Source organism: Perna viridis, chromosome 5 (genome assembly GCF_037379345.1).
Source record: "Perna viridis isolate PV_CMFRI_1.1 ecotype Kerala chromosome 5, ASM3737934v1, whole genome shotgun sequence".
NCBI lineage: Eukaryota > Metazoa > Mollusca > Bivalvia > Mytilida > Mytilidae > Perna > Perna viridis.
This window is the reverse complement of record NC_142449.1, coordinates 11,616,245-11,626,498: the sequence shown is the minus strand read 5'-3', so window position 1 is coordinate 11,626,498 and position 10,254 is coordinate 11,616,245. Positions and strand designations below refer to the sequence as shown.

Sequence of the window (10,254 nt, the reverse complement as noted above, 5' to 3'; positions counted from 1 at the left end):
ACACAACTTTTTGCCCCTTGATAAAATATTAACCCAGTTGCAAAGAGATTCACCAGAATTAAAATTTTGAAGTGCTTTTTTAATGAAATCCCATTCAGTTGAATAAAACTCTTCTCAAAATCAACGAGTAACAATAGACCTTCCTCCTTATTTTATTCTTCAAATAATGCATCAGGTCATAAAGTAATCTGATATTCTCTCCAATGAGTCTAATTTCCGTAAACCCTTTTTCAAAATCACTTACTTTTTACTTAGCAGGACCTGGCTTTAGGGCTATATGTTGTACATATCTTTGGTTTAATTATGTTTCATATCTATTAAAAAAAAGACATTTAATGGGGGCAAAAAAACTCAATACCTCATTGTACTATAAAACATTAATATCATAATTTTTGTTTTTATCAATGTTTTGTGTTTCATTGTTTTTGTTCTATACATGTACATGTACTTGTATTGATTGATGTAAACTATCTGCATATGTGTAATAATATTCAGATTGTACTACTCAGTCAAACAGAAGCCCAAACATTTTACACATGAAGGAACTGTTCATCTTAAATGCTTATTAACTTTAAGGATGAACATTTTCCCCTTCTTACAAGTATAAAAATCTGAGAATCTCAAAACGTATCGGTAAAAATACACCATTTTCTTTAATAAAGCTTTTTGGAATAATATGGAATACATTTACCACCTACTTTCTTTAAATTAAAGTGTAGTAAAAAAAAACTAGAATTAGAAAATAATGTAAGACATTTTAAGTGACTAAGCAGTCAAAAAACATTGGACTCAGCTTCTCCAAGCAGTATGGATGTACATGCAAACAACTGTTTTGGTGTGAAACAGGCAGTCACACCCACAAGTATTGAACATACTGTATATATCTGTAGTACATGTATCATCTATGTCAGATTGAATATTGAATCTTGGATATATGCTTCAGTGCATGTACTGAATTACAATGAACATTATATTAATATATGTTAATTATGAAGATGTCAATGTATACTTTTGAGTGAATATTAAAAAGAAAATAGTTTCAGATATACCGAGCTCTCCTTATAGGGCCGTGGGAAATGGTGTTTTTGCCTCAAACTTTAAAGAGCGGTTTAGCATGCAATTGTTCATTTCTGTGTTATTAACCTTTATCATTCTAAAAAGGCTGATTTTTGCATGCCGTAACGTGCCTGAGAATGCCTTATTTGAAATGCTTCAAACATGACAGAGTTTTTAGTTATAATATCAGTCGGCACATATGTTTTTAAATGAAAATAAGTTGTGTTCACAAGTAATGACATGCAGTATTCATAAGATTCCTATAGGCGAATGCAGGCCCACTGTCTACGCAGCTGTTTTGTATTCCCTGCATGGATTTAGTTTTTTGTTTGTTTGTGTTTTTTTTTGTTTGTTTTTTTTTTTTTTTTTAAAAAAAATAGAATCGATTCCACCAAATAAATACTTTTTCGTTTTTAGGAAGTCGTGGTAAGAGTAATCAAGAGAACCAAGGTTATAGCGGTAATCAAAAGAATGTAATAGCAAAAGTAAATGAGCAACTCGGACTCCAGTGAAAACTGGGAGCATGGACAAGATAACAAATGACAAGATGAAAACGAACATTTTTTTGACAGATGGTCATGCCGAACGTTAATTTAGCGAACCTAGCTGCATGCCAGATTTTCGAGAGGGAGACGATCGAGAGTCTAGTTATGACGTTGATGGTTAAGGGTTACCAACGACAACGTATTACCCCTCCCAGTCCCTTCAACCCGGTCGCGTTCAAATACTTCAGTGTTCTTATTCCTCTTTTTTTCTAAATTCACAAGGGAAAACACATATACCCTGCTTTGGTTTTGATTTTGGGTAAAAGTATATCCCCTTCAGTGATCAATAATACAACCCCCGTCCCTTCCACTTAACTAACATAAAAAAGGTAGACTAACTTACAAATGCCGTGTCGAGATCTTTAACTGAAAAGAATATGGAGAACAAAATGGATAAAGGTAAGTAAAAAATATTTTTGTTGTCTAAATGGTCAAATTTAGATGATTACGACGCAGTTGAATTATAACTCAGTGCGGACGTGTATGCCATTTTGTCGAAAGTTTTGTTCACGGATATCTTAACTTTATTTAGAATATAATGGAAAAAGGGGTGACAAGTATGCTAGTGTATATTTTTCATGAGCGGTAATTTAAAATTGTCGCGGTGATGACATAATTCAATTACTGATGGAGACCTCGGCTGTCCTTAAACTTCACAAAAGCGGTGGAGACGCAATCGAATACTCATATGTCATCTGTTATAATTATTAATTCATTTAAGTTAAGTTAGTATATTAACACGTTTATGGACAGCATCACTGTCAATTAGCGGGTCGGAGCATTGGTTCAAGCATATCGGAATACCATCAATAAGATAACATTTCTTCCACTTGCTCAGAACTGAATAGACCTGGTGTGAATCAATTATCCAATAATTAAACTACAAAGAAACCAGATTATCATGTATATTTCATATCCTCCCTAATCAATACCAATAGTATGATTCTGTGTGTGACGTGTTACGTCAATATCCGTCAAGGCAATACACAAATCAATGTATGTTTCACTGTTTTGTGTAATGATTGATCGCGCAGCCTCGTTACTGATGAATGTTAATGTTTGTTTCAATAGATCAGAGACGTAAGTCTAAGACCAGAGAGGCAGGTGAAAGGAAACAGAAGAAGAACAGATTTTATAAGAGTAGAGCAACACATGAAGAAGTTAGGAGTACAGGATGAATATCATAAATGTGGTAAGCCTATCTCTACATTACAATTTTATTTCGATTTTTCCAAACGTAACAAAATCATGTATGCAAGTTGATTTTTTAAACATAATTTGAAACGGAAGTTAAAAGTTAATAAAAGTTTGTAGTTTAAAGTATCATCAATCAAAATAAAAAAAGAAGAAGAGAGAGAAATAAAGTAATAAATACAAGTCTGAATTTTTAGAAAAAAAACACAAAAAAAAAATCCGTTTCATTAAAGCGATATTTTGAATTCAAGCTTAACAATTTAATCTATCTACATTTCAGAACAAAAAGATGCAGTAATATAAGATAACAAACTACAACATCTGAGAGGTAAGGGTGTAAGTTGATTAATTAAAATTACCAGAATTACATTTTTGTAAAAGCAGGAGTTCTCATAAGAGATAATGATCCACTCTTAGATAAAACATGCTCTTCACACGTTTTCAGCATGAGTCGGTACAAAACAAAGGAACTCTGTTATTCTGGTAGACAACATACTGAACATGAACAATTAATGTATCTTTTACTCATTTTGTTGATACACTTATCAAAAATATCTCGATGTTTGATAGTTTCATAAAGAAATGAAGATTTCAATCTTTACCACCGTGCGTTTACTATAGGTATCTGATGAAGTTGAGTTAAAATAATGATAAAAAAAAACTGAATGTTTGAACCCTTTAACAAAGTTTAGAAAACTAAAAAAACACGTATGTTTACAATAACCATTTATGTACTAACAATTATGTTAAATGTACAATTTCTTAAATCAAACTACATTTCCTTGGATTATATGTACACATTTCCTAACTTCATACGAAAACAATTCGTCTTCATTTTAACGACAATAGCGAAAATTAATGAACTAAAAGGTGGCGATAAGTTCAAGTGAATTAAATTTTGGACACTTTAAATTAGGACAAAAAAAAGATTATGACCCTTTATTGTATTTCTAAGAATAACTAAGTTTATATTCCACTTTATAAAATCTTGCCTATTTGACACTTGACGTTACTGCGCTAAATACTCATCGTAATTGTAATGACCAGTTACATCTAATGCTGGTAATTTTGATGGTATTGTCATTCTTTAATGTGTTCTGAGCTAGCATCAGTAACTGTGAGCGTTCTTTAATGTGTTCTGAGCTAGCATCAGTAACTGTGAGCGTTCTTTAATGTGTTCTGAGCTAGCATCAGTAACTGTGAGCGTTCTTTAATATGTTCTGAGCTAGCATCAGTAACTGTGTGCGTTCTGTAAGTGTATATTTCATTTTTTCTAATATCATGTATTATTGAGTTAATTTTCGTTCTTTCAGTTCATTGTTCACTTTACATTAAAAGGGGTGGTGGTGGTGGTTAAGGCCTTTCATTGGACAATATCGAACCTCTGACGGCTACGTAATATAGCTATAAAGTAAATTGCTGTAACGGTCATACAATCGATAAGTTGTGAACTTTGTACTAAAGGTTAATTCGAATTGATTTTAGAATGCAAATGTGTATTCCACTAAGTACATATGAGAGATATCGATTGTTGATATTTATTTACTTAGCAGCAACATCTGTTAATGTTACATAACACTGGTCTTAAAATGTTTATTGGTAGAGTATTCACATGCTCATAATCCCCCTCTAATCACCGACACGTGCATCGAGTAATATTTGACAATAAGGAATGCTCAATATTGAAGTGATGTACTGCACACCGAAATGTATATAGTCACTAAATGCAGGGGCGGAGATTTTTAAGAGAGCGGGGAGTGGTCCAAAGAGGTTCCAAAAAAAGTGTTTCAGACTATTATTAGCTCAATTTTGTCTAAAGATATTGCTCAATATCTATTTTTTTCAAAAAGGGGTATTCCACCCTTTGATTTCGATACTGAATGCTACTCAATTTAGTTATGTTAAGTAGCAGTCTTCTTAAAAATCAGGCAGTAGATTCATGCATGTCAAAACCCCACCAACTTTGCTTTTATTTCCTATTCAAAATCAGTTAGAGACCACATTATTAGTCTTGGTTTTTAATTTGGGTATTGCGCTTTTGAGATGAAATTTATATTGATTGTATATGAAATTAGCACGCTACAAGAGTTATTGTTCTTGATTTGCTTTGATTTGGCTGATTTTAGCGTAAAATAAATGTATGATTTTCTCAAAAGTGCAGATCTGAATAGAGAAAAAAAAGTAATGTTACCTAAAATTATAGAATCTTAAGACCGTAAACGCATTGTTTGTTTGGTGGGTTTCTACACCATGAATCACCTGTAACATGGACAGTGTTTGAATTTTATATGGACCAGTGCTTAATGTCATTTATTAAACAGCGTTGTAAAGCTTATACCGCCTTTTTATTGTTATAAATTCGACGTTTAAGTTATGCTCAACCAATTTAATATATTGAATTCATTTCAGAAATAAACAGTTTTGAAAATGAGCATCACTAATCTAATTGCAATGCGAGTGTTAGCTATTTAAAAAAATATCATTGTATTACCAGCTACAAAACCGTACACGTTATAGTTTATTCCAGATAAACACTATTCGACGAAATAGACTTCAAGTAGAGGAGACGTATATACCAGAATCTAAGCTTTATGTAAGTTAAAAGTACTTTTGCACATCACTGGAATCCGATAATTTGTAATGAGTTCACTAGAAAGATAACTTACCTACAACAATAGTACGATCAAGTGTAAAGTTTGCGTCATTACTATATATGAATTTAGTGTATGATATATACTGGTTTATAAATAGTTACTTATGTTTTCTTATCAGTAAAATTAGAATCCGTTTTACCTTATGTAATTCACCATTTTTATGGTTCATTTAATTCTGACTTGTTTCACGTGATCGAGCATCTATTTAAAATTCAGTCTACTGATCATTTCACAAAATGAAACATTCGTTATAAAATGTGAAAATGCTTAAAAATGCACTGTATACGATTTTGCTATGATTTACAGATACTTGTCATAAAGTTGACGATCGGTTCAGTTACTGACGATCGAGTAGAGAGTATTCCCTTCTGTTAATACTTCTACGATCACCGAATACTGTTTCGTCACATATTTTACCGATGAACTCTCTTATCTCTTCTTAAATTGATCTATCGCATCAAATTTCAACCCATTTTTTTGTGGAATACAGGCTGCTCAAGTTTCTTAAAATTTTCTATTCCCTGGTGTCTCCGTTTTTTTCTGTTTGTTGTTTTTTGTTTTGTTTTGTTTTGTTTTGTTTTTTTTTTTTTTTGTGCATCTGCTCTTTGGAATGTCACACGAGTTTAATATGTCACCTTGAACTTCCAAACTAAAGTTTTATCTAAGTGTTGATGTCATGATCTTGAACTTATGCTGGATTATAAACTGATACGATTAAGTTCTTGGCAATGAACCATTTGTTACAAAATCCCAAATGGTGATACTAGTATAGAGCTTTCAGAAAAAACAAAACGTGTACTAGAATTTATAATTTATACCGTAGCACATTTTCAATGAAGCGCGATAGCCTTTTATGTCCAAAATGTGTGACCGGTCAATGCTTTTACACGCGGATGAAACTTAAAAAAATATAAAAAAAAAAACATTCAATTATTATTATAATTACATTTGATATGCTTATATCTTACTTAAGATATACATAGACAGTAGGCAATACACAGTGTTAAATAAAAGTAGTCCACTTAATTGTGGGCGTGGCCTATTTAAGTACTTCGTCTAAGAATCGGCCAAAATGTGTATAAGGTGTGGTACATGAAGGGGAAAAACACAGAGATTTAATTGCATTACCCAAGTATTTATGTCTCATAACATCCAGAAACAACCATCGGAGTGTTTGTAAAATTTGCCCTTTTGAGGTATTGATAGATCAAATTTAGTTGAAATATACTATTGAAAACCGGCGGGATAATTTTCCTGCATTTTTGCAGTTGTTTTTCTAAGATGTATTGAGACAAATAAGACCAAATTGAGAATTATGATGTGTCCCCCATTGCCTGATTCTTACGCAGAATGGTATTTAAATAACACGAAGATGCGTTTCATCGACTTGTGCAACATCGCACGTAAAGCCGTTTATCCAACAAGATAAGCGTTTTTAATTACACGCAAAGTAAATGTGATTATTTATAAATGAGAGTGTTTCATTTTCAGAATAATGGGAATTCTATCAAAAATAAAGACAAACAACTCTACATTCTTCTCAAAAACAGCTTGTGAAGATGGTCATAAATGGTGGGTCAGTTTTGAATTCTACCCTTTTGCCATTGGTGACAACATGACGGTGTTTGAAGGTCGTATGTACAACAAGCACGGGTATTGGAGCCAATCCAAGGCAGCAGTCAAAACGCTCAATAATGAGATAGGAACTGAGGTCAATTTACAAGCTATAGTGTCTTGTTCTGAAAGAGCGCGATGGTTTGCTGACAGTTTCCGAGCAGAATACCCCAATCTAAAAAAAGTCAATTTTGTCATGCCTTGTCTTGCAGAAATGGATTCCATTTCAGTATTTAACACACCTTTTCGTTTCATAAAAGGATATGAAAAGCAATTCGCAGAAAGCGAACATGTTCTTATCGAAGAATTAGTAGAAGGGGACTTCAAAACATTCGTAAACAATGATGGTGTTCAGGTTACGGAGTCCGACATTTTAGACGCCTTTCTTCACTATACATATGTTGAGAGCAATGGCGATTTGGTCGTCACGAAGTTAGAAGGCATTGAGCGCTCGAATGACTTCAAACTGTCTAGTGTAATAATTCATTCGAGAAGACAAAGTTTTGGACAACATGACCAGGGAGAAATGGGTATCCTTAATGTTTTCCAAAATCACAAATGTAACGATTTATGTAAGAATTGGCCTACACCGACCTTTGGCCTTGTTCCAAGTGCACCCGTGTTATCTGGAAATAAAGTAAATCCTTCAAATGTGCCTGAAGCCACAGATTCCGTAGAACAGCTTTGTACGTTATATAACACAAGCCCACCACCACCTTATGATCAGCTGACAAAAATGTCAAAAACACCCATTTCAAACGACAGACCACTTGTTCATGGCAAAAACTAAAGTTACTACACATGCAATTAGCTTTTAATTTCGTATCATCATTAGTTTGATTTTCTTGCTTCATTAATGGTCGTTTTAATTTTTTTAATGTTTCTTTTCAAACTTATAATTTTGAAATTTTATGAAGTTCTATTCTGAATTTGACCTTTTCATTAAGCAAATAACATATATCTAAATAGATTAAAAACATACATTTCCATGCATATAATACGCAAAGCAGCTGACTTCATAAATGTAGTCAAGTTTTGATGACATTCTCGTAAGCGCTTAAAACGCTAATTATCTCATTTACCTAACCAGTTGACCAAGCATTATCTTGACGTTTAGGAATATCATACTTTTTACACTTCACCCAATTTTAACAATGTTTATATGTTCCAGTCATTTTTTTTTTGACGTTGTAAGTTACTTGGCCTCAATCGCTATAGCTGTGATACTTATAACACGTGCAATTGATATGTGCAATTCAATTACTGGTTGTTTTTTACATTGTTCATTTTATTCATAGTTTATTGAACTGTATACGCATATTTGTTTATAATTTATTACATTATTACATTATTACATTTATTTGTACCATTTATGTCATCTTCATTTGTGTATTTAAAACTAATAAGAAGAATAAAAACACAGAACAACATATATTGTTGATTATACTTTTTAAGATTTGTTGTAAAATGCCTCCGACAGTTTCTAGGTCATTAGCCATGAGGATTTCTGAATGGTCTTTGTCTTCATTTAAAGGTGTTTAAATGCCAGATTTTAAAAGGGAGGGTTGTGATCACGCAAAAGTACATTAACCCCGTCGCAATTTTTGCGCCTGTCCATATTCAGGAATTCCTTGCCTCTGTATGTCTTGTTTCGTTTTCACCTTTAGTTTACTTTTTATGTTACTAGAGTATAAAGGGGCAACTATTTCGCTGTACCTGTGTATAACGATGTTTTGGAGCCAGCTACAGTCTGCTTTGTGGTATGAGGTTTTCCTAGTCATTCATTGAAGACTTGTGGGTGCATGGCATTAGGCTGACATTTCCATCTCGGTTGTGCTGTTGCCTCTTTGACATAAACACCATACCTATTTTCGTTTTATTTGCAGCTTTAAACTTGTTAATCTTCATAGTCATTCATCGTATTTTATGTAATACTTTCTAGATATATTTTTTCCAGGAGTTATTCTCGGTTCAGTTAGGCATTTTTAAGGTGTGTCTGATGTCTGAAATCTATTTTAAACTAGTTGATAGGTTTTCCATTGAACTTTCAACAGCATTGTCGCTCGATCTACTTTTATATGCAACGTGTTTAATTTTAGTCGAAACTTAGCAAATGAACGATATAAAATAGACACGTTGGTTACTATTGTTTTAATTATCGATGTATTCATTATATCTGCCCATTTCAGGCGCGTATTTTTCAGTTTCACAGTGACAATAATGAGTAATTGGCATTTTTTTTTCAAATACCGTACTTTTGTTTATTCAAATACAATTATATAGTGTAGTAGCTTTCTAATGAGCCCAAGTTATGAATATCTGAACTTTCCCAAGTCCAGTTAGGGAGAACATTGCCACCAATGCCTATGAAAAAAATACATCGACATGAACCCAAATGTTAATTTTTAGCATATAATCGATGTGAAAAAGACATGTTGGGTCACTCTAACTTGCTTTTATGCCTCCTGGGGCATAGACTACCTACAAGATGTCTCTTTATCACCCTGTCCTGAGCTGTTCTTTCCAGTTCAGTGCATTTCTTTCACAAACCTTCCATGTATGTCTCCAAATCCCTTTTCCAGCTGTTACCGGGTCTACCTCGTTTCCTTTTTTCTTGATGGTTTCACGTTAGGGACTGTCGTGTAAAGTTGTTTGGTGGTTTCCTTAGTGAGTACCCTAACCACCTCCAGCGTCTCTGTAGAAGCTTTAGGTCAACATATTTTTGTTTTGTTGTTTCCCATAGTTCTGCGTTGCTGATTGTATGCCAAAAGACCTGAGGGATGCGTCTCAAACATGTATTTATGAATATCTGCACTCTTCTCACTGTAGCGATTGGTTATCCATGGTTCTGCACCATACAACAAGACTGCCTTGACATTGCTGTTAAAGATCTTAAGCTTTGTGTGTCTTTGTAGATCTCTGGAGCTCCAGATGTTGCTTAGTTGTTTAAAAGCTATCTTGGCCTTTTGAATTCTGTCTTTTATATTCTTATCCACTATGCTGCCTAGATATAGAAAATTTGTGACATCCTCTAGAAGTTCTCCGTCTGGTTTAATGTGTTCTGTATGGTGTGTCCTTAGAACCTTGCATGGTTTTCTTCTTATTTATTCTCAATCAAGTTTGAGCTGATATGTAAGATATTGTGTCGATCTTGTTTTGCATTTGGTGATGAGTTTGCGAAGTGGGAGCTC

The 10,254-nt window shown here is 33.4% G+C and overlaps 1 protein-coding gene across 2 annotated transcripts; it reads left to right on the top strand.

Annotated features, from left to right (window-relative positions):
- Window positions 1–1,735: 1,735 nt before the first annotated feature.
- LOC148616030 (alpha-protein kinase 1-like) lies at window positions 1,736–8,493 on the top strand. Of its 2 annotated transcripts, none has more exons than XM_088582666.1 (5): window positions 1,736–2,000; window positions 2,673–2,793; window positions 3,076–3,123; window positions 5,323–5,388; window positions 6,941–8,493. In XM_088582666.1, the coding sequence occupies exon 5, from the start codon at window positions 6,945–6,947 to the stop codon at window positions 7,851–7,853; it is 909 nt and encodes a 302-aa protein (XP_088438792.1). In that variant the 5' UTR covers window positions 1,736–2,000; window positions 2,673–2,793; window positions 3,076–3,123; window positions 5,323–5,388; window positions 6,941–6,944; the 3' UTR covers window positions 7,854–8,493. The 2 variants fall into 2 exon arrangements, with proteins under 2 accessions (XP_088438792.1, XP_088438793.1); XM_088582667.1 differs by having other exon boundaries at window positions 5,313–5,388.
- Window positions 8,494–10,254: the final 1,761 nt, after the last annotated feature.